Here is a 25,951-nt window from a genome sequence, read left to right as displayed (position 1 = left end):
AAAGGCGGAAGTCTGTAATTACGGCCACACTTTGAAAGGCCAAAGTTTTGGAGACAAGTCAGCCAGTCAGCAAGTCAGCCAGCCAGCCCAACTCTGCCCCTGTGTGTATGTGTATGTATGTATCTGTGTATCTGCGTGTTTGTTTGTTTGTTTTGTTGGTTTTACTATGGCCGTTTCATCAATGACTTTGTCCAGTACGCATGATGGGGCAGAAATGTGTCGGGTCCATTGTCATGTATCTGCTTAATGTGTCGGATGCTCACTTTACGATCGCCCAAAATCAATAGAAACCCGTTCGCATACTTATGCATGCTGCTGATGGCTTCATTTGCATAAATAGCTGCGGAAAACGAAACCAAAGACACTGCCAATGGAAACACAAATGACGATCCAAAACCAACTCAAGTTCAATGCGGTTTCTTGACCAAGCCACGCTCTGCGACGAGCGTGCACCAGTCCCCCTTGCCTTTGTTACTGGCCAAGATGCTTCTGTTGCTGCTGCTTCGATGGGTTGACCCGAGTTGAAAAGTTTATTTGAGGTCGAGTTCGAATCATTGGTAGGCATAGAAACTGTTAACACTCTTCCAGCGGGTCTGGCTGCCTGCTTCTCACTTTCAGTTCGAAACAAACTCTCCATTTTTAAGATACTTGCCTGCAAACTGACATGCTACTTAAAGTTTATCTCTATGGGCATCTTCAAGGGTATCTACTGGTTCGTAGAGCATTTCGTTCATGTTTGATTAGCCCTGGCTAAAAATAAAGCCAAAACCACACCACGATGATATTTCGATGTCAATGCCATTGTCAAATATTCGTCTGCTCTTCTTTCTGTCACGCCGTTCCAATGGCCGTCTCCGCGTCCAGTGCCGAGCTCCAATCCAAACGAAATTTATGATTGTGTGCCGAATCCGCGCATTTGCCCAACAACTGTAACTAACAAACTCTGTCTAATTAATGGCCAGCGCAATGGAGATTTATGCCAGCCATAAAGCCGGTCCGGGTCGCGCCGTGCCAGATTGGTTCAGATTCAGTAGCTAAAGCGGCCGCAGTAGAATTCCCCATTTGGGGGATGACACTCACTGCGTATGCGCAACGTCTGGCCATCGCTTGGCGCACAAATTAAACAGCAGGTGCACAGTTTCATCATGTTCTGAGTGCATGCCGGATGTGAGCATCCACAGCCAAATGTAGCCGCTGGGCAGGTAAACCGTTTGACCGTTTTCTTGGAGCAGAGTCAACGACGAAGTCGAAGCGGAACCCAGAGCCAGGGTGAGAAAGCGCCGCACAGTAGCTGAAACCTCTGACCGTTGACTGCTGTACAGTGGAGCGGGACTGGCGCAGTGCACAGTGAAGAGTGCACAGGGGGGAAGCACGCTCTCCCGTTGCACGCTCTTTGCATATGGTTCGTATGTCACTCTCCTCTCTGGCTCTCCCCTGTATCTGTGTGCTTGGCTAGTTTCTGTAGATCTGTGGCCCCTCCATCTGTGTAGCTTTGTATCTGTGAACCTGTGCCTCTGTGTGTGCTTTAACTAGCTTTGATACAGAGTTTAGCCCAAAGTGGTTTTCGTTTTATTTTCTATTAAGTTTGTGTCGAGTGCACGACTCTTTCTGTGGATGCCGCAGCCAGGTCTGATCAGTTTGTGTTTAGCATTCGGTGTGTGCAGGTCAACACCCAGAAGACGTATCCGCATCCGTGTACGAGTAGCTGAATTGCTGAGTATCTGTGTGTATTTTCGTCTGGCCAAAAGGGTTCGTCTGTGGCCAGCATTGATTGTCAATTGCTTGAATTATTGTGCATTTAATAATTTTCTATCAATTGATTGGCTGATCGATTAATGTAATTAATGCATTTGAAAGGGGACTTTGTGTTGGAAAATTGTGAATAGATTTATGCGGCGTTTTAGGACCAGTTCAAGGGGCGTGAATATATCATAAATTTGTGAGCAATGCCATTGGCTATTTTCTTAGTATTGTGGTATGAAAAAAGTGCCAGTAAACTTTAAATTCAATTAGCCAATAACTTGAGTTTTCCACTCCTTGGTTTCCCTGCTTATTTATCGCATCGTTGACATCTCTGTTCAGGCCAAAAAAACTGGTTGCCCAACCGTGGCCAAAAGAAAAGAAACACACGGACCAGAAAGCATTTTTCGGTTATTACGAAACTGTGTCTTTGCTACAAGTAAACCCCCCGTCACCCCCCACCCAGACCCCAGAGCCCAGACTCCTGCCAGTGCCAATTCGAGTGCCACCTCATGTGGCTCACATTCTTCTCGAGCGGCTGCAGCTGTTGATCCGTTCATGCATTCGCTGCATCAACAATCAACACTGCAATAAATTGTAGATCCCCACTCCCCACTTGGAGTCATGACTGGGCACAAAGACCTGACTGAGATGCAAAGATGGAAACGTTTACGGCCGCCCCTGCCTTAGGAAAGTTCCGATGGCAACCAGATTGTAGATCTGAAATTGCAATAATTGCTACATGGACTAACACGAGACAAGCGGGTCAACAAGAGGCAGCCCGTCTGGCAATCGAGTTGTGTTGAGTGGTTAACCAGGCTAACAGTCGGCCCGGCCAGCCCTCTGCCCAAGGGAATTTCCCTTTCGAAAATCACGTTCGCTTCTCGAGTCTTTGGTATCAAACGGAATTATATGTATGGTCTGCAACTTAATTGTTTTGATCTTGGCCTGGCCTCCGGGGCCTTTTCCATTCTTGTGCCACTGTCGCTGTCGCTGCGGCTGTCTCTCTGCCATTGCATTAGCCATTAACACTCTTTTTTTGGGCCTGAGGCATTCAAGTCGTTCACAGAATTGGCCATAAAAAAGTAGATCTGAAATTATAGCCAAGATTCGTTGTTGTTTTGTTTTTATGTGCAGTGTCTCAGTGTCAAGTTTCAGTAGCCAGTGGAGCGAGCGGTAGGCGTTTCGGATTATAAGTTATCGTATCCCCATATCCCATTGCTTTCCACAGCGGACCGGCAGATTATTGTTTTAGTATCACGGGGTGGGTCCAGGGTCCAAGTCCGATCATTGCAATTGCCGTGTGTGCCGTATGTTGTGGGTCAATGTGTCAGTGGAGTAACGGCTTTCGATCGGGTTTATGTTTGAAACAACAACTTGAAGGACACACAACGGTGACGGCGCCCAGGGCAGGTTTTCTTGTCCGCATTGGACATGCTTGCCCGAGCGCACTGGCAGGCAAGCTCATGGCTCATATCACCATAGCATCGTTGTAGCATGCGGCACAGATGTGGCAATCGGCCCAAGTGCCGTAATTCAACATCGGCGTCGGTTCGCTTGCCCACTCGATGGTCACTGCGTTGACACTCTGCATGGATTGAGGACAGCGGAGTGTGGCCAGCAGAGTGTGGCCGCCGATACTGCATTTTGTGCTCTGCGTTTGTCGCCTAGCGTCCGTCTGTCCGTGAGTCGGACTGGTTATTGCCACATAGTCGTAACAGGCCCGGACAACTTTACGACCAAGATCAAATGAAATTAAAAGTGCACTTGGCTCTGGCTCTGGCTCTGGCTATGATGTGACAATTACGTGACGAGGCTTCCATTTCCATATCTGACAGATTGCAAACAACACACATCATCAGCCAGAGATGACCGCCAAACCGAAGTTTGTCTACGAGAAGGATGACCTGGCGACCATAGGCGATGTGGATGACAACGAGGTGGATCGCATTGCAGAGTGCTTCAAGGGCCGCAGTCTGTTCATCACAGGAGGCACTGGATTCTTGGGCAAGGTCCTGGTCGAGAAGCTACTGCGGTGAGTGGTTGACTGGGTGGTTGGTTGGCTCGTGGGGTGCTTGGGTCGAAAGGTCAAAGGGTGGCCAGGCCGCGCACGGCGCACCTCAATTAATCTCAATCTATGCTTATGATGCAATATTATTAATTATCGCAGCTCGTGTGGCGAACTGAAACACATTTATCTGCTCATTCGCCCCAAGAAGGGCAAGGATCCGCAGGAGCGCATCAAGGATATATTCCAGAATGTGGTAAGCGGTGGCAATTATGAAAATTCATTGCCTCATTTACCTTCATAATCAACCTACGTGTGTGTGTGCTTTCAGCTCTTTGACCAGGTGAAGCAGCAGCGCGGCGAGGAGCGCATCCTGCAGCAGGTGGTGGCCATAGCCGGCGATGTCCTCCTGCCCGGCCTGGGCATCTCCGAGAAGGACCTGGCCACGCTGCGCGAGGAGGTGTCCATCGTATACCACTGTGCGGCCACAGTGCGGTGAGTAACTAACCCCTCTGTGGGATACATTTCGTACAGTCGTATCTATGACTAAACTGCCATCCATCCACATCAGCTTCGATGAGCCGCTGCGTAGCGCGGTATTCATGAACACGCGCGGCACCAAGTACATGCTGGAGCTGGCTGGCACCCTGAAGCAGCTGGAGTTCTTCGCCTACTGCTCGACGGCCTACTGCCACCTGCACGTGAAGACGCTGTACGAGAAGCCCTACGATCCCCCGGCTGATCCGCACAAGGTGATGCAGGCCTGCGAGTGGCTGTCGGACGACGAGGTGGCCACCATTGAGAAGAAGATCCTGGGCGACATACCCAACACCTATGCCTACACCAAGTCCCTGGCCGAGGCATTGGTGGTGGAGAAGTTCAACGAGCTGCCAGCCGTCATTCTGCGGCCCTCGATCGTGATTCCCATCTGGAAGGAGCCCATTCCCGGCTGGACGGACAACATCAATGGACCAACGGGGCTGCTCATCGGCGCCGGCAAGGGTGTCATCCGCACCATGTACTGCAAATCGTCGGGATACGGTGACTTTCTGCCCGTCGACGTGGCCGTGAATGGCATACTGGTGGCCAGCTGGAGGAACATCACGGCCGGCACAGACACCACGAACCGCGTGGCCCACATGACCTCCTCGAACGACATCAAGGTATCCTGGGCAGAGATCATCGAGCTCGGCCGCTGGGTCATCGAGAACAAGGTGCCGCTGAACGGCGTGGCCTGGTACCCGGGCGGATCCATGAAATCCAACTACTGGGTGCACTACATCTGCATGATCCTCTTCCAATGGATGCCGGCCCTGTTCGTGGATGCCCTGCTCTGGCTGCTTCGCTACCCTCCCGTCCTCTGCCGTGTCCAGAACCGCATCTTCAAGGGCTTCGAGGTGTTCGAGTATTATGCGAATAACGTCTGGAACTTTGACAATTCGGAGGCTGTGAAGCTACGAAAGCTAATGAACAACAGGGAGCGGAAAACCTATATAATAGAAAAGATCGAGCTCGATCTGATAGATTACTTCACCAACTGTGTACTCTGCGCCCGTCGCCTGATCCTGAAGGAGTCGGACGAGTCCATTCCAGCGGCCCGGCGACACATGAAAGTGTAAGTATTCTGCTACCTGACAAGAAATCTCCGCTGATCTCAATCTATCTTTCAGTATGTGGGTGGTGGACAAGGTCTACAAGGGCATCTGGGTCTTTGGCATCCTCTACATGCTCTACAGGTGCTTCTTCGCCAGTTAGGCGGCAGCTGCACCCGCATGGGATCTGTTTTTAGCTTAGTTAAGTGCTTGAGACCAAAATTCGTGCCCTGTCCAACCAAGCCGCAGTTGATATGTTTGATTCTTAGATCCTAAGTGTTTTAGTTGTAGTTGGTGCTGTTGAGCGGGAATGTAAATGATTGGAAATGCAGCAAATAAAACGTTGGTTTATGTACTTTCCATTTCAAATTTAGTAGTATTTTCTACCTTCTTCTGTACTTTGGTATTTTTAAAAGCACCGTACTCATATTTCCACGAAAGTGTGAGTCTAGCAGTGCTGCCAACTTTTTTGAAGAAAAAATAGCTGATTTAAAAAAAACAATATACATACTACAAAATAGCCAACATTTGTTAGCAAACAATTTTTTTGTTTTATTATTTTGCCCATTTCTATTTGCATCTCATAGTTCTGACTACATACATATGTATGTATACATAAATGTATTATCAGATATTTGAATAGCCAGATTTCCAGAACTAGCTCTTAAATAGCTGATTTAGCAACGCGATTATCAAACACAAAAATATATCGGTACAGCAATATATATTTAACATCCCTAATGCTTTGTTTTGCAAAAAAAAATCCGAGCCGTGAACGAGATTTGACCGGGAAGTGCAAGGAGGAATATTGCGTCATCAGCATAGCATCGTTTAACCAAGAGCCAAAGTGTCTACGATTGGTTGGCGCGAGCGCCAGCGGCACGGAAAGGTCCAGGCAAGAGTCGTGGAGGTGGAAGAGGGGCGAGGCGATCAGGCTGCAGATACTGACACTGCAGCCGCTGTAAAAATGGCCAGCACTCCAGCAAGTGCGCCCAGCGGAGCTGGAGCTGGAGCTAGTGCCGGCGCCGGCACACTGGAAGGAACCCTGAGCAAATGGACGAACGTAATGAAGGGCTGGCAGTACCGCTTCTTCGTGCTGGACGAGAATGCGGGCCTGCTCTCCTACTACACGGTGAGTGTGTGTGCAAAAGATAGCGCGAGCGCTGTATGTCATCTGGAATATGAATAATAGCATGCCAATAACATTTCTACACGTATCACGGCTGAGACTCGGACGACTCCTCCAACCAGAATCACGGAACGATGTGTGACAATGTGGCCCCAGAAGACAGAAAACCGAAAACCGATTTGCCCAGAACTATTATCTTATCTGCAAATTGAATTTGGATAAACGTATAGAGACAAAGGCACATTTGTTGGTCCGCATGTATTGTTCATATTCATATATCTACTCCACAGAAGCGTGGCTCTTGCCTTGCGGCGGACTCTTGTAGGCTCTCGTGTAAAAGTCGTAAAAGCCATACAACATGACCATGATGACAAACGTGAAGTAGCCAAATACTACTTTTGGCATGCCGCAAATTGCAGTCTGGAACGCCACCTGGGTCAATATGAGGCCAAACTGCACCATTTGAATCACCGTAATGGACTTCTTGACGGGAGTCAGCGCGCGGATAACGCCCTTATCGGCCACCGCTGTCACCAAGTAATACGAGTACATGATTATGTGCACAAGGGAGTTGAGGAAGACGACGTAGTAAGCAGCAAGACCTGTTGGAATGGAATGAATAGCATAAGTCTTTGCATCACTGGATGGCAGATCAAAGAACATTACCATTCCGGTTGTAGTGTATGAGAATGTAGATCAGCGTCAGGGTGGAAAAGTGATGGAAAATGTGCAGATTCGACACTTGATTCTGCTTCTTGCGCAGCACAAAGATCACCGTCTCCAAAAGCTCCGACGTCTTTAGCCAGAAGAGGAAGTATGCCAGCTCAAAGTAGCGCCTCACCATTTCGGGACTGCTGCCCAGGTCTCGGCATTTCCAGAAAATGTATATGGCATTGTCCGACAGATAGGAAATCTGTGAAGGATGCAATCAAAAATCAGATATCAGCTATCGCTCCGCCTCCCACTCACTCACCTCTCTAAGGACGTATATGCAGGAGAGGACCTGCACCACGTTGTGGCCTATGATCAGCTTTTTGAGCTCGTAGGGCTTGCGGAACTGCATAAATCTGAAATTGGACAACAAATTGAAAGCTCGTATACAACTGGCTCTTGCATAATTGTGTCGCAGGCACGAAATCGCTTAAATTAATTTCCGTCAGAGGTTCAGTATGGTTCAATGGAATGAAATGCAAACGAGCAGCATTACCAAGCACGACTTACAGTGGACCTTGCTCCTTAACAAAGTACAGATATATCCCCAGCATGGTGACCATGAACCACGGATCTGCCATCATCCAAGGATGTTTTATCTCCTGAATCACACTGGCAGTCGCACTGGCACTCGCACCTGCAATTCGACATATTAGATGGGAGCTGAATGGTAGATGGCGAAAATATCCATAGTCCTGGTGGTTGGTGCTCACTTGTTGCCGTTTCCATGGTTGATTGCTTATAGGGGTATCCTTCACAGCCACAAATGCGCTCCTTGAGATCCTGCAGCTAGAGAGATAGCTCCGATTGCACGTTCTATTGCCTCCGACTGCTGGCGTACATCTAAACGGCTCCATTCCGCAGCACATTATTTTTAATTCCACAGTAGCATTGATTTGAATTCATTAATTTCGGAACCACCGCACTCACCTTTGACGCAATCCCGTCCAAAGTGCTGGACGGGGGGACTCTGTTTAATGAGCTTACCTTACCCAAATTACCCAATTTTCAACGCATTTATCTGCTTACAGTCCAAGGAGAAGATGATGAAGGGCGTGCGACGCGGCTGTGTGCGACTCAAAGACGCCTTGATCGGCATCGATGATCAGGAGGATAACACCTTCACGATAACCGTCGATCACAAGACATTTCACTTTCAGGCAAGTCCCTCCTTTCCATCCATTGCACGTGTGCGCATAAATTAGCTAAAACTACTCGTTGATTATGTATACATAAGGCGTATGTGTTGACGTAAAAACATTCCCCCTTTCCCTCGTTGACCCTTGATCCTTCCCCAGTCTAAACGGGAAGAGTTTCCTGAATGGAATAACAACACTTTATATGCATCCAATTACAAGCTCGCAAGAGTATACACTATTCTACTTGCCTTGTCCCTTACATTCTACCGTACTTCCTGCTGGTGGGTGACGCTTTGTAACGATAAAACATTGTTTTCTATCTCTCTCTCTGGTGTCTGTGTATGCAGGCGCGTCACAGCGAGGAGCGGGAGCAGTGGGTGAGACGTTTGGAGGACACAATACGACGCCACGCGAACCGCTCGCGTCTGTGGGACAGTCAGAGCGCATTCTACATTGCTGGCGGCTATACCAAGGAGTCGAGCCACGGCGGCAAACGGCCCAACCATCTGGAGCTGCTAGCACGCCGCGTTTCCGAAGCGGATGCCTACCTCCAGCTGATGATAGAGCAGACAAACGTGAGTTGTCTGTCCTCTCTCCACCCTTCCCTTGTGTACTTTCCCACGTAATGCAAACGAATGATGTAATTAAACGGCATTTTTTTTTCCACTCAAAACAGTTGCTGGAAAAGCGCATCGCGGATCTGAGCGACCCTGACGAGCAGGCCAAATGCAAAGCGCTACAGGACAACGCCAGTGTAAGTACGCACAGGAAGGACATGAAGCTATGTGGACGGTGCCTCTGTGAGGCAGATCTCCAGGTGTAGCTCGTCGCGAAAGTCGTTTGAGAGCTTCTGCATGTCGGCATACGTCAGTCGCCAGTAGTTGGTATCCATACGCATGAAGCAGTGCGTGTCCTGGCTCCGGTTGACCCGCCGCACGCGAACCACACTGCCGAACGTGACAGCGGCATCGCGACCGCTCAAGTACAGCGTGGCATTCAACTTGCGCCTGTTTTCGGGCGTGACCAGCCACATCACGAAAATGTGATCCTTGTGCTTGTCCTGCAGCTGGCTGTGGCGCGCCTGACATGTTTTCGAGAGCATGGAACTGGGCTTCGTCTTGCAAATGAGCACCACAACGGGAACGTCGCTCTCCAGGTGCATGTGCTGCTGCGGCAGGAAGCTGTTGTAGACCTTTCTCTGCAGTGGCCCCTTCTGCTGTACGAACTGCTGTTCCATCGACCCGCAGTAGGCAAGCAGACCCAGCACCTGGTTCACCCCAAAGGGGCAGCTATTTGGCTGAAAGGACAACACCGCGCGCTGGCCCTCGATCAAGCGGTGGCACTCCTGGACGCCAGCCTCTTCCTGCTCGTGGTCGAAGAGGTAGTGCAGCAGAAGCAGCTGGCTGTCCACTTGGCGCTGACAGTTCTGAAATGGGCATTTGCTTGTGCCGAATCGAATCCAAACGATTTCGTCCTTTCCTTCCGCTGCTGGGCTGTGCTGCGTCTCCACCTTCGGGGACTCATTTGCTGCAGGAGCTACTTTAATGGCATCGGGCTCCAGGCGCACCATGAGATCCCTTTGCAGCTGCTGGTGCTGCTCCTGCCCTCGCTCCAACTTCTCCATGTCCTGTCGAATGCCAATCATATCGAAGTTCAGCGCACACAAATTCGTCTGCAGCTTGAGGCTGGCCATCTTGAGTCGCAGGTCCTTTTTCTTCTGGCGGTCTATGTATTCATTGAAACGGTCGCTGACCTCATCCATGCTGTGCCTGAACGGATCAAGCAGCTCAATGTCCGAATCATTCTTCATTTCGCCGAATCCTCAGACACTATATATGTAGTTATAGTGTATAACAATGTAGGTGTGCTAACAATGATTGGAATTTACTCGAATTACGAATTTACGACGATCTACTAGTACATGTACGAGTGTATACAGAATTATATTGTATCACTTTCCCCAAGGCACACTAGTTAGGCATATCCCTCCCCATCCCCATCCCCTCCCCATCACCATCGATTTCAAATGCAAGTTCAGGGTTATGGGCCTGGGAGCTTGGGAGAATGACACCCGTCCAGCAGCTGGCAGAGTGGTCTGGTTATGGCTCTGTGTCTGTGTCTGCTATCCAGCTGTCCCACAGTCGCTGCTCATTTCCTTGCCAAACTTTGGCGAAGGCGAATCGATTGGCCAGGCCTGTCTACAAAATATAAAACAAAGAAAGCGAATAAACCCCTTTTCCTTTTGTGCAGGCCATGCTGGATCACATCAAGCACTCGATTGTTAGCCTACAAATTGCCAAAAACATGGCCCATCCCATCAATGGCATATACAACGGTCCCCAGGCGGCCCCCTCGACAACCTCCTCGGGCAGCGGCGGTGTCTCCATCGTCGGCGGTGGCATTGGGCTGCCAAAGGATGTGTTGGCCGGCAAGGGCGAGCCAGGGGACGACGATGATGATTCAATCACGGAAAATGGTGAGTGGTCAAGTGCTGGAATGCCACTAATTTGTTTAGCATTGTAAATATCTCGTTGGGCAATTAGCTCAGGGTCAAGTGCGCCTCTGGTCGAGTGCTCTTCGAGTTATATTTAAGCTTCTATTGCCAGTCTATTGCTAATTCCGATTTGCATTCTCAGCCACCACAGCGCCCCTGGGTCTGGTTGTGCCCGAGACCTCCTACTCGAGCAGCGAAGGTGAAGAGGACTTTTACGATGCCTACGATGATCCCTTTACCAGCCTGGGCAGTTCTCCGATTGGCTGGTGAGTAGAACAAGAAACAAGTCCCTCTCAAAGCGACATCAAATTTGCTGACGACTGCCTCTGGAAGGGCTTCATCTATCAGAGATGCGATGCAGCAGCCGGTTGGCATGATGCGTACTCAAATTACGCATTCATTGGGCTGCCATTGAACCATTGCCTTGCCTCCTCTTCCTCCCCATTCACATAGGGAACATACATATGCCGCTACTCTGTTCCTTCAGTTGGCCGACGCATGCGCCTGGGGAGTACCTGCAGAATGCAATGCTTGACGTCCCCTTTGGGAGTTCGTCGCAGTTGCAGCAGTTCCGGCGAAGTCTGTAATTTCGGCCAAGTCGCGTGTAAATAATAAATACAATTCCCCCACCGACCCTGTCTGCCTTCCTGCCCACCGACAGGAGGGTCCTTCGTGGCAACACAGCTGACGCGGCGAAGCTTTCGTCGTCGTTTTTGTGGTGGCTTGTCGCCCGACGTTGCCTTCGTCTTCTTCTGTTTGTGTTTGTGTTTGTGTCCGTATCCGTGACTGCGTCTGTGTCCGTGAAATCGTCCTGTCAGTTGTAGTTTGCGTTCGTCATCGGCTCGCAGCGCGTGGTGTAGTGCACCACCGTACGCCTAACCCTCCCGACGACGGGCATTTTCAATAGTTTTTTTTAGCAATGGCCGAAATGGCCTAGGCAACACACAAATTAGCAGCGGCTTTCCTGCCTTTCGTTTCCGTTTGTTTTCCATTCGAGGCGGATGCACCTTGAGTCTGTAAACCGACTGGTGCACTGAAGCTGAATCAGCAGCAGCAGCCTGCCTCCCACGCCATGTTCAAGAAGTGGGTCCGACGCGTGAGCCTGAGGTGAGCAGTGACCCCCACCATGTGCATGTGCCACCATTTATAGCAGTGTGTGTCTGTGTGCTTCTGTGTGTGTGTGTGTGTGTGTGTGGTATCTGTGTGGATGCTTGTGTGCCGCTAGGTCGCTGTAAGTGTTTCGTTTTATAAATTGTAAATGAAGCAAGCAACAGCAGAGGAGAATGAGGAGGGGTGGCAGGAGGCTGTCATCTCCCATGTGACGCAAACCCTGACATCATGGTGGAGGATTTATGTCAGCGCATAATTTATACCCAAGCGCCGCCCGAACCTTAATCAACAAGTTCGGATTCGTCTTCACTTTGCAGCGCCACGCGGGGATTCGCGGAGCCCACATCGCCGACCCACGATGGGGAGGCCACTGGGCCGTCGACTGAGACGGTTGCCAGCACACTGCCGGAAATCGAGGAGACCGCTGCGGATGGGGATGCGGTGGCGAGCAGGGCAACCAAGTCGGCCAAGACCTCGATGAGCTCGCGCAGCGACAGCTACGACAATGGCATCGACTACGATGCCCTGTACGAAGAGGAGGAGGAGACTGACCTCAGCATGGAGGCGCACGGCTCGATGATCACCCATCTGTTGTCGCAGGTGAAGATTGGCATGGACCTGACCAAGGTGGTACTGCCCACCTTCATCCTGGAGCGTCGCTCCCTGCTGGAGATGTATGCCGATTACTTTGCCCATCCCGATCTGTTTCTCAAGTGAGTTAAAGCCATTTGCCCCCCGTATGATTCAGATATTAAGTGATTGACTTAACCCTCAGAATCTCGGAGTTGGACGACCCGCGCGATCGCATTGTCCAGGTCTGCCGCTGGTATCTGAGCGCCTACCACGCCGGACGCAAGAGTGCGGTGGCCAAGAAGCCCTACAATCCCATACTGGGTGAAGTCTTTCAATGCCACTGGGATATTCCCGGTAAGTAGCCAGAATCCACCAAGCGATAATCTTCAGTTGACTGAGGATACATTTTGTAGACGAAGCTCAGGACACGAACGAGGTGCAGGACGGTCCAGTGCCCTGGTGCCGACGGAATCAGCTAACCTTCTTAGCGGAGCAGGTGTCCCATCATCCGCCAAGTAAGAGAACCGAATGCACCCAAAATGAATGCCCGTATAACCGAGCGCCGTCTCATTGCAGTTTCGGCCTTCTATGCTGAGCATTATAATAAGAAAATTACTTTTGCGGCCCACGTCTGGACCAAGTCAAAGTTCTTGGGCCTCTCCATTGGCGTGCACAACATCGGCGAGGGCGTCGTCACCCTGGTGGACCGCAGCGAGGAGTATATTGTAACCTTCCCCAATGGCTACGGGAGGCAAGTGCTTAGATTTCTATTCTCCCTGTCTGCCTGCTCTTCAACGTAGCGTATTCTTCCCGTAGATCTATTTTAACGGTGCCTTGGATCGAGCTGGGCGGCTCGGTGGAAATCAAATGTCCACAGACGGGCTACCATGCCAACGTGGAGTTCCTCACGAAGCCCTTCTATGGAGGCAAACGCAACAAGGTCTCCGCTGAGGTTTGCTCCTTTGCCTGTGCCTAAAGTTGGACAGTTAATGATTGAGATTATTCGCAGGTCTATGCTCCCAATGAAAAGAAACCCTTTGTGTCCATAGCCGGCGAGTGGAGCGGCATGATGGAGGCCAAATGGCACGATAAGAATGTAAGTTGACCCTTGCCTCTTGTTGCCTGTGTTGTCGTGTATGTAGTCGTGTATTTACTGTACTTTCTCATACTGTTTTTGTAAATGTTGAAACCTATTTATATACTTATCCCCCCTTTATGCCTACACTGCGCCTAAAATGCTGCAAGAAACAACCCCACGAGTTGGCAGCCACATCCTCTACACCCTCTACATTACCCTCTACCACCACTAACTGTTAATGTACCTGTACCTGTACCTCTACTTACTTTTCACGGTTCTTCTGCTTTTCTCTTAAATAGTTTGGGTGCATTTCCTGTGTATTTACTTTGTTTATCTAGAAAATTAATACTTCCAACTGCCTCTATCCAACTACAATATTAACTTAACCATGTGCTCGTATAGCCACATATACTACTCCTCCTGCCTGTCTGTCCAAAACTGTTGTACATTTCAAACTGTTGCTACATACATACAAAAATACATATGTACCTGTATGACATATTCTATATGTTGTGTGTTGAGTATTAGAGCCGCTCTGAGTACTGCTGTCGATATCGCCTAGTGACCCGTGTATGTGTGCCTCTTGAATTTTCTAGAAAACCGAAGTATTCGTTGACGTAAATCGCATACCAATATTTAAGAAACAAGTTCGACCAATCGTTGAGCAGGATGAATACGAATCGCGACGCGTTTGGAAGGAAGTGACAGCGGGACTCAAGTAAACAGATCACCAATAACCCAATCAATCAATTAACCCCCCAACACGGACACCAAGTAATCCTTTCTCTCTTTGCGTTCAATGCTCCTCCCACAGGTTCAACGACATTGAACGTGCCACCAATGCCAAATTTGTTGTGGAACAGCAGCAGCGCGATCAAGTCAAGGTGCGCAAGGAATACGACCTGGCCTGGGAGCACAAGGTAATCAAATCCAATCCCCATTTATATTGCCAATCTCTGACATTGAGTATGTGTATCCCTGCCATGCAGCACTTCAAGCCCGTGGGCGAAAACTGGATCTATGCCAAGTCGCTGAGTCAGCGCATGTACTTGCAGGAGAAGGAGGCCAGAAGATAATGCATGCAACTGGAGGCGGCAGATAAGACATCAAGAGCAACACCAAAATTGTTTATACATATACCATATATACATATATGATTCATATCAAGAACGAGCCTCAACTATATGTATAATTTCCACAAGTGCGCAAACCTCTGAACACTGATCGTCAGTAACAACGTAACATATGCAGGAAACGATGAAGCAACAGAATGTCGGAGCAGATTTCTCTAAAGTCTGTCTGTTAATTGTAAATAAAATATACCCAGAAGCAGAAAACAGAAAGCAGAAAAGCATAATCCAAGGCAGCAGAACCGACGGATTGATAGATAGATCGAATAGGAAAGCTAAGCTCTTCTGAAACGGGTTGCAATACTTGAGTGATACTTGAGAGCGGCGGACACTCACTAGAAACTATCAACACACTACCCACTACACAACACAATTAACAATTATTATTTCCTAGGGACTAGTGTGTTTCAAAGGCAATCGCAGTAAACTGCAAAACAAATAACACCAATTCAATACCTTTTACATTACTAACAAACTAACTAAAGGTAACAGAAACGGAAAACAAAACCAATAGTGGGATATATCAAATGCTGTAGATTACGAACGATAGAGAATTAAGGATAGAAATTCTATTTTTGAAATAAAAGACTCTGCTATAGACGAAATACAATACTGATAAGAATGATGTATGCATGCATGCATCTGCATCGATGCTGCATCTAACGCTTGTTTCCAAGACCCAACCTAGCACACACCACACCACAAGAAACACAGTGCACAATGATAATGATTTGTCCCACTTGCATAGTTTTTAAATGAAATACGATTATATTATATATAAACGCACACCTCTACTAGTATTATGTTTCGAATTCCAATTGTCACAATGATGAATAAAGCTTTACTAACAGCCCGCTGCTAACACTCCAACGAAATACACACATACACCTCTATACAGTAATACGATTAAATTAAACTTACATTTTTGAAATGAACTATCCTAGCTAGCTTTTAATTTTCAACTCTCCTAAAGACCTACAAACAAAACACCCACTGCAAAGCTACCGAATACTCCACGCAAAGTTAACGAAAAGTGAATCGAATACAAAATATACGCTTCGATATTTAAAATAATATTTAACGAAAATAGTCGAAACTCTGTAGGATAACAAATGTAGTTTCCCCAGAGGAATAACAACAATCGCGGTATTGGACCAAGCAATTGATAGCCTGTCCAACCGTTACCGTTACTTACAGAACTTGTATATATTTTTTCGAATTCCTTTTGAAACCGAAATGTTAAACATTTAATAGAGCAAATACTTTAACAAATTGATTGTAATGGAGCCCAGATACGATTACTGCAAATAAAACAATTTATTCTTAAAGCAATATACCATTTTCTATAGATCTCTTTCATTGAAGACCTATGAAATGTGGATTTAACCAAAATTTTTAGTTCCCCATATCCCACTGTGCACACACAGAACATATGGCTGTCAAACAGCTGATGTGTGCTTGTGTGGCAGCCCTTCCAACAGTGCTGCCAGAATTTCAAAATAAAAGAAAGCTATATTTATTCGAATGAATGGCTAGGCCCGAAAATAAATTCGCTTTTTGATATGAAATTTCTATATTGAAAAACCAAATCGTAGTTGTTACAACACTTGCCTTTTTTGCGCTACCTGCTACATATATCAAATTTAATAGCAGGAATAAGGTGTATTACAATTTTAACTAAAATTTAAATTAATGTAATTGGTTCGAATGTGTGTTTTCCCACTCCACAAAAACCTTAGCTATAGCTTTAAATAAGCTGAAAGGACAGCACTCCCTGCCACACTCTTCAACCCCGATGATGATTTTTAAAACAGACGGTCACACTGATTGACGTGGCCTCAAAATTTTTTGTTCCTTTTCTGGTTCGCAAAGTTTAAAAATTTTGTAATTTGCGATTAGCGTTGCACAGCAAGTTTGTTTAACAGCAAGCTCACCGACGTTGGCGTTTACAAACTTCCCCACAAACGCGAAAGACGCCAGTGAGTACATTAAAGAGAGAGCGCAATTCTGTGCCGTCATAGAAAGCCCCAGCCAGGAAAATTTCAATTGTTCGCCTTCACGGAAATAATTGCCAATTAATAAATAACCAGAGATCCAGTGCAGGGACCCCACCCCTTTGTAAATAACAAAACCCTATTTGAAAAATAATTACGAAAAAGACGAACAAAGTGCAGTTCTCCTGCGTACGGTGCGTGCGTGCAAAGAGCGATAAATCGCCAATCAAGGGCGGAAGAAGAAGAGACAACTACAAAGTGCAAGTGCTGCTGCTGCCTGGTCAAGTACTTAGTGAAAAACGCGATTTTCTTTGGCCTGCGCCCAATTGTTAGTGTGTGTGTGTGCTTGTGGCGTTGCATGCCTCTTGGGGCCTGCAGAAAGTTGATGGGTAAAAGTTTACTCAATCGTATGCGCCAATAGTTCTATAATTTCTGAACGGTAGCAACAGCCCGAACGAGTGGGTGGTGTGCAGGGCGAATGACTATCCAGAGACAGAAAGAAAGGGTAGGGCAGGGCAGGGCATGGCAGCGCGGTAGGTGGTAGGTAGGCACGTCATCAAAAATGTTGCTTTGTTATCTGTTTTATTCACTGCCGCGTGAACGAAAGTGATTTTCACGGAGCGACCAGTTGGAGTTTCAAGCTTCCAAATTCAGTTGCTTCCTGCTTCCGCTCTCTTGGTCGTCATACGGCTGTGCAAACACTTCCCCGCTGCACCGAGTGGAGCCTGTGCTGTGCCAGTGGGCTTTGGCCCACCTGCTTATTAGCAAGCATCGTCGTCGATCATCGCTTGCTCCGAGGTCAAGCACACACATAGCATATAACACGCTTAATCGGAGCTTTTTCACGTCTCCAGCCGTCGCGTCGTCGAAGCTGTTTAAATAAACGAATGTGATACAAATTTCCAACTTATATCCAAATAAATGTTGACGCAGACACTATAAAGCATACACACAGACATATCGGTATGCACACACATACTCTGCTTGCGTATAGAGAGTGTACAATGGGCCCATAAAAGCAATATTGATGGCAATTGGAGACGAAGAAGAAGCTCGTTACGCATTCCATATTGCACTCTGATATGAGCGCTGCAATTAGAGGCCACAAGCAAGGGTTTCCTCTGCCCCATTCCATTGATTCCGTTCCAATTGGAATTCCGAATTATAGTGAGTTATCAGCCGCGCACGTTTCGCCCTAGAGCTTTCCCAGTCTGCATGTAATTCGTATTCTGGCATTGAACGATAAGATAGCAAAACAGTCGGCGGGTAACGGGCAAGAGAGCAGCCCCCGCTGTTAGGGCCAATTTGTTGCGACAATAACTAACCTTCAGGGAGATAAGATACTGGCACAATCACTGGCTAAAGATCACAACTGACAGATTTCTCTCTGCTTTCAGAACGTATGCATTAGCAGAATGTCCGCCTATAACCAGAACTTTGTGCCACCCGCCGCCGGCCCTGCAAACGGAAACCAGGGCAGCAGTCTGGTCAACGGTCTGCCCGGAGCAGTTCAGCATCAACAGCAGCCTCCGCTAGCGGCACCAGCATCAGCACAGCAATATCTCCAGCAGAAGCCACAGCAACAGCAGCCACCAGCCCAGCAGTATCCGGGGATCGGCAGCAACAGCAGTCTGCCGCCGCCTCTGCAGTTCAACAGCAATATTGTGAACAAGTTTCTGCCGCCTTCCTCGACGAGTGCCAACAATGGGGGGCTACCGCCCAGCACTCTGCCGCCTCACTTTCGTCCGCCCACCGCCAATGGACCCACGTCTCTAACGAATGGCAGCAACGGAGCGCCCAGCGCCAACTCCTCGCGCACCGCCTCGCCTGGCCTGATGAGTGCTCCTCCGCCGGGAGGTGCGGCGCCGATGGCCCACAGTCTCCAATATGCGCACGGAGCTCCCCCAGCAGCAGCAGCAGCTCGACCCCAACAGCCCCCATCTGTGGCCAGCCTGACGAGCAATATGCACCAAATGAATCTGAATCGGACCAATGGACAACCATCCGCTAGTCCACAGCAGTTGCCACCACAGCAGCAACACCAGCAGCTGCCACTAGCGAACACCACGGCTGGGGTCCCCTTTATGGCGAATAAGCCTCCCAATCTGAATCCAAGTGCGTCGAGGGTGATCGGAAGTCCAACGGTGGGTGGTGCCCAGCCAGTGCCCCTGCCGCAGGCAGGCCAAAGGATCATGTATGGTGGCACGCCTGGCAGCAATGACCAGCAGAGCCAAAACCAGCAGAACAACAATCTGCAAAGGGCCGCACCGCCGCCTGGAGCTGGCACTGCCTGGCCGCCAAGTCTCCCAAAGGCAGCCGTGCCTGGAATTCCGCCTCCAGTACAGACGCAGCCTCAGGCACAGTCAGCGCCGTTCGCTCCGCAGCAGCCACAGAATCAGGCACAGTCAGCTCCGTTCGCTCCGCCGCAGCAGTATCAGTATGGCCAGGCGTACCAGCAGCCGCTGCATCAACCGCCGCTACCACAGCAGCAACAACCACCACCGCCCCCTGGCATGTTCGGAGCTCAGCCCAGCAGCACGCCTTTGCAGTACCAGTCGCAGCCGCCGCCTCCGTCGATGCAGCCCCAAGGGCAGCATCCCTACGCCCAGCCACAGCCAACGTCCGGACCCCCGCAGCTTGGCGCGCCGGTTCCGTTGAATGTTGCCCAGCAGGGATTTAGTCGGCTCTGGGGCCAGGACACCATCGACCTGATGCAGAACAGACACATCCTCTCGCCGGCCACATTGCCGGCGCCCAAAGTGGTGCTGCACAATCAGTTCCACGAGTCAATCAACTGCAGTCCCAGCATCATGCGCTGCACCGTCACGAAAATCCCCGAGAGCAATTCGCTGCTGCAGAAGTCGCGCCTGCCCCTGGGCATAGTGATTCATCCGTTTCGGGATGTGAATGTAAGTTTGAGTGTCCCCTAGAAGCTAAATCTGAATTCTTCAACTCATATTTCGTATTCCACAGAACCTGCCCGTGATACAGTGCATCAACATTGTGCGCTGCCGGCTGTGCCGCACGTACATCAATCCCTTTGTCTATTTCGTGGACAGCAAGATGTGGAAGTGCAATCTCTGCTATCGCGTGAACGAATGTAAGTAACAATCGCATCGAATCGCTTATCTCGCAACAAGAACAAACAACATAAAATGCTTCTCTCTTTCAGTGCCCGAAGATTTCCAGTTCGATCCGGCCACCAAGACCTACGGCGATGTGACCCGACGGCCAGAGGTGCGCTCCAGCACCATTGAGTTCATTGCGCCGTCGGAGTACATGCTACGTCCGCCGCAGCCGGCCATGTATCTGTTCCTCTTCGACGTGTCGATCATTGCCCAGCAGAGCGGCTACCTGGAGGCGGCATGTTCGGTGCTCAACAGGCATTTGGACGAGATGCCGGGCGATGCACGGACCCAGGTGGGCTTCATCTGCTACGACAGCTTCGTGCACTTCTACAGCATGGCCGAGGGTCTGAATCAGCCGCACGAGATGACGCTGCTGGACATTGACGAGCCCTTCCTGCCGCGTCCCGACAGCCTCCTGGTGAACCTCAAGGAGTGCAAAGAGCTGGTGCGTGATCTACTCAAGCTGCTGCCCAAACGATTCGCCCACACACATGATCCCGGCTCCGCTCTGGGCTCCGCCCTGCAGGTGGCCTTCAAGCTGATGGTAAGTACTCGTAGAATTCGGGGTTATTGAGAATCAGATGACATTCCACCGTCTTGCCATCGCAGCAGTCGTCTGGTGGACGCATCACCGTCTTTCAAGCGTGCCTTCCCAACAAGGGACCCGGCTCTCTGGAGCCGCGCGAGGATCCCAACAATCGCTCGGCCAAGGATGTGGCTCACCTGAATCCGGCCACCGACTTCTACAAGCGCTTTGCGCTGGAGTGCTCTGGCTACCAGATTGCCTGCGATCTCTTTCTGATGAACCAGCAGTACAGCGACATGGCGACCATTTGTAAGTATCTCCAGGACTCTAGGACTCCTCCTGCATCCGATCATTAATCTAATCACTAAACACCTTTTGCAGCTGGCATCAGCAAACACAGCGGCGGCTGTGTGCACCACTTCCCGCTGTACCAGAAGACCAAGCAGCATATGGTGGACTCGTTCAGGATGTGCTTCAAGCGCTATCTGACGCGCAAAATCGGCTTCGAGGCGGTGATGCGCATCCGCTGCACTCGCGGCCTGCAGGTACACACATTCCACGGCAACTTCTTTGTGCGCTCCACGGATCTGCTGTCGCTGCCCAACGTGAATCCGGATGCGGGCTACGGAATGCAAATCTCGTACGAGGAGAGCCTCACCGACGTGAAGACGATCTGCTTCCAGGCAGCGCTGCTCTACACGAACAGCGAGGGCGAGCGACGCATTCGGGTGCATACGGTGTGCCTGCCGGTGACGTCGTCGCTACCCGAGGTAATGCACTCGGCCGACACCGAGGCGATTATCGGCCTGCTGTCCAAGATGGCCGTGGACCGGTCAATAGCCTCCAATCTGTCCGATGCTCGCGACGCCTTCATCAATGCAACCATCGACGTGTTCAATGCATTTAAGATTGCACAAAATCTGCCCTCTGGACAGTCCGGCCAACTGATTGCTCCCCGCAGTCTGGCGTTGCTGCCCCTCTACATCCTGGGGCTCCTCAAGCATGTATGTATTTGCCTCAATTCCCAGCCGAAGTCGTTTAGTGGAACTTTTCCTTTTTGCAGCCTGCTTTCCGTGTGGGAACAAGCACGCGTCTGGATGATCGTGTGTATGCCATGGACTGCATGAAGACGCTGCCACTGGATCAACTGATGAAGTTCGTCTATCCGGAGCTGTACAAGATCGATGGGCTCATCTACCATGCTCGCAACTCCAATGCGAGCACGACTGAAGAAGACGACGAGGAGGATCCGCTGCCGGAGTTGCCGCGCCTGCAATTATCTGCGGAGCAGTAAGTTTGAGGAGCGAATATCTGGACAGGTGGACAGCTAATTAATCAATCAATTTACAGCCTGGACTCTCGTTCGATATTCCTGATGGACTGTGGTCAACTGATAATGCTCTATGTCGGCCTCAATGTGCCACCCGATGTCCTGGAGGCAGTGCTGGGTAAGATATTGTGTCACTCTAGGGTGAAGTTTCAGGGGCTAATCCTCTGCTCTGCTCGGTTTCAGGCATCAGCTCAACTGCGGAGCTGGGCGACTATGTCTATGGACTGCCACATATTGTGAGTGCCGAGTACGACATACTGCAGCGCTTCTTGTTGCGCCTGAACTACGATAAACCCTACTCGCCGCTGGTACAGATAATCAGGTGAGTGTTTGAAACCCAGCGCAAAGATAGTCAGTTTCTAACCATATGCATTCTCCGCTCCTCTTCCAAAACAAAAAACAGAGACACGAGCACGGCCAAGGGTCAGTTTATTGAGAGATTAACCGACGATCGCAGTGAATCGAGTTTATCGTACTATGAATTCTTGCAAAACATTCGGGCTCAGGTTAAATAGTATATAAGCAGAAAATCCTACTATTATTGCATAGAGCATAAATACGAGTCTACGACTCTGGTGTCTAAAGGCAGGAAGTACGAGTGGAGAACAATATATGGAATATAGGCAGACGAGATAAGATTACAAGGACTAGTTCTCTGATCCACTACCCTCACATCCTCACCCTCCCCTCAATCGCGTAACTTAGGTGTAACTTGTAAGTGCATGTATTTATTTATTTGTTGATTTATTGCACTAAAAAAAAAAAAAAAAAAAAGAATGCAAAAGAAATGATAAAAGAGAACAGCGAGAGAGAGATATGTGTATCTTGTCACAATTGAAACTAGATCGTACACTCGAGTCGGCCCAACAGTCAGTAGACCACCCCCCTGCCCATCCCGCAAGCGGACATGCAATGTTATTTATTATAGATATGTTATGCAATAAACAGAACCCACACACACATACCCGCCTCCCGCTAAATGCAATTTTTCGTTGCTTATTTCGAGCTGCTTCCAAACATTCTGCAAACAAAAACTCACACTCAGACCCACAGAGCACACGCTGCTGTTTGTGGTGGGCTTTTCCCTTATGCTTTTGCTGTTTACAATAGTATTTATTGCCCAAAACAAAACGAAAACAGAACAGAAATATTGTTTTACAAGTGTATTTATTTATAAGAGAGATTGGGCTATTGCAGGGCTTATTGTTTCAATGTTTGAGTACGATTACGATTAGCTAGCCAACTTATTTAAAATGTTTGTGTGTGTGTGTACGAACGTACGGGAATAGTTTCGGTATTGTGTATGTCCTACGCCTAGAAAGATTATTATACCATAAAAAATACATACATATATATATATATATATATATAAATAGAATCCCACAGTAAAGGGAGGGCCCTAGGTAACGTAGTTTGTGAGAGACACATGTGGAACAGATACGGAAACGGAAAGAGCTGCAGCAACAAGACATTCGCTCCTGTTTGGCTCCCGAAAATTGTTAACTAAACGAAAACATTATACATATGCTGTACCATACTTTATACACATACATACGAGTACGACAAAAATAAAAGATAAATAAAGTTTTATTTAAAGCATAGACCAATTCATCTCCCTGCCTGTCGAATTCACATTCATCACAAATCTAGACATAGTAGTCCTTGACATACGTCAAGTCCCAGCTATGGGGATTCAAACTTTAATTTTTCCCAAGTGTCTTTGGAAATCGAATTATTAATTTAGTTCCAAATTGTTTCAAAATTCGGTTCTTTACTTTTCACAAATTGTACTTTCTGTTGCACTGCGTTTTGTGAAGCCTTCAGGATGTACTACGAGGACGTCTACCACATTGGTTCCATCCATGAATCATTTAAAGATTGCGGCCAGATCGTCGACACTTCAAGCCCCATGGAGTTGGAAGTGAGCGCTTCACAAGCGGACAGTGTTCCTAAATGGCCGACTGAGCAGTTGCCGCAGCAGCGCCACAGGGATTGGCTCCACGCTTCACCACCCCAGATACTGAATAGCCATACCGTTCAGTATCGTCAGCCTCCAGCCCAGAGTGGCCCCAAATCCCAGGGTCTCTTCTTCACGGATCGCAAGTATGGGGCCTCGACTGAGACTACAGATTTTGGTGCGACTGGGATTCCGGTCACGTGGGTGGAGGTGAGCGGCTTCCCACGACAGGCCACCGCGGAGATCCTGAAGTCGTTCCACGCCGTGGGCAGGATTCGGCGGATGCGCGAGACCCCGGAGGGCATCTATCTACGCTACTCCGACCGAATGGGACTCTATCACGCCATGCAGCTAGATGGCAAGCGCATCTACCGCTTTCATGTGGTCGTTAAGCCTCTCTTAGGTGATCCCCAAGGGTGGGATCCCCTCGTATACCCAACGAAACCGCAGTTTCCGTACATGCACGAATCGAAGGTGCAGGGGATTGTGGGATCGGGTGGCTGGAAGGAAAAAGTGCAGCAGAAAATCGGCTTCGGCTTCTTTCTATGGTTCACATTCTTCATGTGGGTCGTAAAGTCCATTGGGAAGGTGCAAAAGTGGGGCCACAAACAGTTCCACATGACTCGTTAAACCGAGAATACACTCCTGAAGATGATGCCCCGGAGGAGTCATCCGCAAACACGAAACTTCCATTTTATTTTTGTTTGTTGCGTTTCAAAGATTTATTTTAATTAAAATAATTATTTTCTATTTATTAATTTATTCTAAAAAGAGTTAAAACTTAGCCTAGGAGACCGCCACCTGCTCCACCTATTGCGCCGGCTCCTGCTGCCGCTCCGAAGCCAGCAAATCCACCGCCAATCTTCTTGTCGTAGCGAGCACGGAATCCACCACCAAGGCCGCGACCTCTAATACGGTAGCTCTCCCGATAGCGTCCGAAGCCAGCTGCTGCGCCAACGCCTCCGCCGATCCCTCCTCCTCCAATCAGGCCACCACCGGCCAGTCCCAGGGCCTGCGGCTGTGGCTGCTGCACAATGGGAATCTGTTGCACAACGGGCACTTGTTGCACAATGGGCACTTGCTGGATGTACGGCGGTTGCTGCACAAATCCCCCGCCAACTCCAGCGGCTGCCACTCCTCCCACTCCACCACCCACCAGAGAGTGGGCACTGACCGTCCAGGAGCAGATGCTCAGCAGCAGTAATTGCAGATCGAACCTCATCTTTGTCGCGTGGTCAGATACGTTGTGAGACGCGAGACAAGACTCTGTCTGGTGTTTTATGCACACGAAGGTACGTGTAGCAGGTCGTGTGTACCCCGACCTTCACGATGTTGTGGCAATGATGACGCAGATGACGAGGTGCGAACCGCCCAGAGGGTAAACCCATCCATGAGCATCGCTAGAATCAGCAAGCAACAGTGCTGGCCGCTGTCATGTTGGGGATTTTCGGCGCCCGATCTGTGAATTGGTTGCACAAACAGTTCCAAGCCGAGTGGCTGACCGAGTGGAAGTGGACACTAATTAATTTGCATAAATACCCGGCCAGGTGCCGCGACAGGCAAAACAGTCCATCGCACCATGCTGTGGAAGACGGTCTACCTGGCGCTCGTCTTGGCGCTTGCTTCGGTCACGTCCACACCCATCATTGCCAGCGGCGACAGCCACACGGATCTTGTCAGGAGGACCCGGCACATTGGCGGCATAGGAGGCGGTGGCATAGTGGGGGGAGGCTTTATCGGTGGCGGTGGTGTGGCGGCTGCTCCAGTCATTCAAACGGTTCCCCTGATTCAAACAGTGCCCGTGATCACCACTGTGCCGGTTATATCGACCATCCAGGCGATCCCCAGCTATGGCTACGGCTATGGCTATGGCAATGGCCTGGGAGTCGCTCCAGTAGGTGGCTTGGGCGGTGGAGGCTTGGGCGGTGGTGGATTCGTAGGTGGCGCCGTGGGATTTGCCAAATTTAAAGGCGGTTTCTTCGGTTGACTGGTTCTCAAGTGTAAACAATAAATAAACAACGAATGAAAAAAACGAGCTTCATTTTCTGAGTGTTTGGAATCAACAGATCTGATGAGATTGCATATTCCACTTAAACGGGCTGGTTGTTGTTGGTGATATTTCTGGAATGGTCTTTCTGCCGTGTGTTTGCCCACTGAATGTCTCGCAAAGCGATGCGAATGGGATCTAAGTGGCAAACAAAAAGCCATCAAATACAGATACAGACATAGATACAGTGGTTAACGTTGGGCAACCCAACCACTGGAGTAGATTGAAATTTTGCTAGACTTGTTTAATCTGATATTACTTAGAG

General features: G+C 49.3%; 7 protein-coding genes across 13 annotated transcripts; 4 read left to right on the top strand and 3 right to left on the bottom strand.

Annotated features, from left to right (window-relative positions):
• Window positions 1–1,618: 1,618 nt before the first annotated feature.
• On the top strand, window positions 1,619–5,700 carry LOC111078959 (putative fatty acyl-CoA reductase CG5065). Of its 4 annotated transcripts, none has more exons than XM_022373924.2 (6): window positions 1,619–1,723; window positions 3,579–3,775; window positions 3,911–4,004; window positions 4,080–4,243; window positions 4,320–5,363; window positions 5,419–5,700. In XM_022373924.2, exons 2-6 carry the CDS (start codon window positions 3,609–3,611, stop codon window positions 5,501–5,503), a joined length of 1,554 nt encoding a protein of 517 aa, XP_022229616.1. In that variant the 5' UTR covers window positions 1,619–1,723; window positions 3,579–3,608; the 3' UTR covers window positions 5,504–5,700. The 4 variants fall into 4 exon arrangements, with proteins under 4 accessions (XP_022229616.1, XP_022229615.1, XP_022229617.1 ...); XM_022373923.2 differs by having other exon boundaries at window positions 1,665–1,695; XM_022373925.2 differs by lacking the exon at window positions 1,619–1,723 and adding an exon at window positions 1,733–1,749.
• Window positions 5,701–6,065: 365 nt separating this feature from the next.
• LOC111078956 (oxysterol-binding protein-related protein 9) lies at window positions 6,066–15,639 on the top strand. 3 transcript variants are annotated; one of them, XM_022373917.2, is made up of 15 exons: window positions 6,066–6,472; window positions 8,212–8,340; window positions 8,667–8,894; window positions 8,996–9,073; window positions 10,570–10,795; window positions 10,956–11,079; window positions 12,241–12,636; window positions 12,699–12,850; window positions 12,910–13,011; window positions 13,073–13,247; window positions 13,313–13,448; window positions 13,506–13,592; window positions 14,171–14,292; window positions 14,389–14,494; window positions 14,564–15,639. In XM_022373917.2, exons 1-15 carry the CDS (start codon window positions 6,308–6,310, stop codon window positions 14,648–14,650), a joined length of 2,313 nt encoding a protein of 770 aa, XP_022229609.2. In that variant the 5' UTR covers window positions 6,066–6,307; the 3' UTR covers window positions 14,651–15,639. The 3 variants fall into 3 exon arrangements, with proteins under 3 accessions (XP_022229609.2, XP_022229611.2, XP_022229610.2); XM_022373919.2 differs by lacking the exons at window positions 6,066–6,472; window positions 8,212–8,340; window positions 8,667–8,894; ... (1 more) ...; window positions 10,570–10,795; window positions 10,956–11,079 and adding an exon at window positions 11,859–11,920; XM_022373918.2 differs by lacking the exons at window positions 6,066–6,472; window positions 8,212–8,340; window positions 8,667–8,894; ... (1 more) ...; window positions 10,570–10,795; window positions 10,956–11,079 and adding an exon at window positions 11,871–11,920 and having other exon boundaries at window positions 12,217–12,636.
• LOC111078958 (elongation of very long chain fatty acids protein 4) lies at window positions 6,713–8,029 on the bottom strand. Its single transcript, XM_022373922.2, has 5 exons — window positions 7,894–8,029; window positions 7,691–7,817; window positions 7,443–7,536; window positions 7,136–7,382; window positions 6,713–7,071 (listed from the first exon to the last, which is right to left on the bottom strand). The coding sequence occupies exons 1-5, from the start codon at window positions 7,907–7,909 to the stop codon at window positions 6,749–6,751; spliced, it is 807 nt and encodes a 268-aa protein (XP_022229614.2). The 5' UTR covers window positions 7,910–8,029; the 3' UTR covers window positions 6,713–6,748.
• Window positions 8,951–10,255, bottom strand: LOC111078957. The gene has a single exon (XM_022373920.2). The coding sequence runs from the start codon at window positions 10,127–10,129 to the stop codon at window positions 9,101–9,103; it is 1,029 nt and encodes a 342-aa protein (XP_022229612.2). The 5' UTR covers window positions 10,130–10,255; the 3' UTR covers window positions 8,951–9,100.
• Window positions 15,640–16,497: 858 nt separating the features above from the next.
• LOC111078960 (protein transport protein Sec24A) lies at window positions 16,498–22,642 on the top strand. Of its 2 annotated transcripts, none has more exons than XM_041592062.1 (10): window positions 16,498–16,683; window positions 18,096–19,607; window positions 19,672–19,798; window positions 19,871–20,370; window positions 20,439–20,661; window positions 20,734–21,356; window positions 21,416–21,642; window positions 21,703–21,800; window positions 21,866–22,004; window positions 22,086–22,642. In XM_041592062.1, the coding sequence occupies exons 2-10, from the start codon at window positions 18,114–18,116 to the stop codon at window positions 22,195–22,197; spliced, it is 3,543 nt and encodes a 1,180-aa protein (XP_041447996.1). In that variant the 5' UTR covers window positions 16,498–16,683; window positions 18,096–18,113; the 3' UTR covers window positions 22,198–22,642. The 2 variants fall into 2 exon arrangements, with proteins under 2 accessions (XP_041447996.1, XP_022229619.2); XM_022373927.2 differs by having other exon boundaries at window positions 20,436–20,661.
• A 1,721-nt stretch (window positions 22,643–24,363) lies between these two features.
• Window positions 24,364–25,666, bottom strand: LOC111078961 (glycine-rich protein 5). Its single transcript, XM_022373928.2, has one exon. It carries the CDS (start codon window positions 24,859–24,861, stop codon window positions 24,421–24,423), a length of 441 nt encoding a protein of 146 aa, XP_022229620.1. The 5' UTR covers window positions 24,862–25,666; the 3' UTR covers window positions 24,364–24,420.
• Window positions 25,215–25,657, top strand: LOC111078962 (acanthoscurrin-2). The gene has a single exon (XM_022373929.2). It carries the CDS (start codon window positions 25,219–25,221, stop codon window positions 25,624–25,626), a length of 408 nt encoding a protein of 135 aa, XP_022229621.2. The 5' UTR covers window positions 25,215–25,218; the 3' UTR covers window positions 25,627–25,657.
• Window positions 25,667–25,951: the final 285 nt, after the last annotated feature.

The sequence above is a fragment of the Drosophila obscura genome, unplaced genomic scaffold (assembly GCF_018151105.1).
Source record: "Drosophila obscura isolate BZ-5 IFL unplaced genomic scaffold, ASM1815110v1 contig_17, whole genome shotgun sequence".
In the NCBI taxonomy this organism is placed as follows: domain Eukaryota; kingdom Metazoa; phylum Arthropoda; class Insecta; order Diptera; family Drosophilidae; genus Drosophila; species Drosophila obscura.
The sequence above is the reverse complement of the archived record's forward strand: the minus strand, read 5'-3'. Positions and strand labels throughout refer to the sequence as shown.

Excerpts from the sequence above, each read along its gene's own strand:
- LOC111078960 (XM_022373927.2), top strand. The coding sequence starts at position 18,114 with ATGTCCGCCTATAACCAGAACTTTGTGCCACCCGCCGCCGGCCCTGCA. Across the intron at positions 19,608-19,671 it reads ATCCGTTTCGGGATGTGAAT|AACCTGCCCGTGATACAGTG; the intron begins GTAAGTTTGAGT and ends CGTATTCCACAG. Across the intron at positions 21,801-21,865 it reads TGTCCTGGAGGCAGTGCTGG|GCATCAGCTCAACTGCGGAG; the intron begins GTAAGATATTGT and ends GCTCGGTTTCAG.
- LOC111078957 (XM_022373920.2), bottom strand. The coding sequence starts at position 10,129 with ATGAAGAATGATTCGGACATTGAGCTGCTTGATCCGTTCAGGCACAGC.
- LOC111078962 (XM_022373929.2), top strand. The coding sequence starts at position 25,219 with ATGCTGTGGAAGACGGTCTACCTGGCGCTCGTCTTGGCGCTTGCTTCG.
- LOC111078961 (XM_022373928.2), bottom strand. The coding sequence starts at position 24,861 with ATGAGGTTCGATCTGCAATTACTGCTGCTGAGCATCTGCTCCTGGACG.
- LOC111078958 (XM_022373922.2), bottom strand. Across the intron at positions 7,383-7,442 it reads GCATATACGTCCTTAGAGAG|ATTTCCTATCTGTCGGACAA; the intron begins GTGAGTGAGTGG and ends CATCCTTCACAG. Across the intron at positions 7,072-7,135 it reads CATACACTACAACCGGAATG|GTCTTGCTGCTTACTACGTC; the intron begins GTAATGTTCTTT and ends CCATTCCAACAG.
- LOC111078956 (XM_022373917.2), top strand. The coding sequence starts at position 6,308 with ATGGCCAGCACTCCAGCAAGTGCGCCCAGCGGAGCTGGAGCTGGAGCT. Across the intron at positions 14,293-14,388 it reads GAAGTGACAGCGGGACTCAA|GTTCAACGACATTGAACGTG; the intron begins GTAAACAGATCA and ends CTCCTCCCACAG. Across the intron at positions 14,495-14,563 it reads ACCTGGCCTGGGAGCACAAG|CACTTCAAGCCCGTGGGCGA; the intron begins GTAATCAAATCC and ends CCTGCCATGCAG.
- LOC111078959 (XM_022373924.2), top strand. The coding sequence starts at position 3,609 with ATGACCGCCAAACCGAAGTTTGTCTACGAGAAGGATGACCTGGCGACC. Across the intron at positions 3,776-3,910 it reads CTGGTCGAGAAGCTACTGCG|CTCGTGTGGCGAACTGAAAC; the intron begins GTGAGTGGTTGA and ends TAATTATCGCAG. Across the intron at positions 5,364-5,418 it reads GCCCGGCGACACATGAAAGT|TATGTGGGTGGTGGACAAGG; the intron begins GTAAGTATTCTG and ends TCTATCTTTCAG.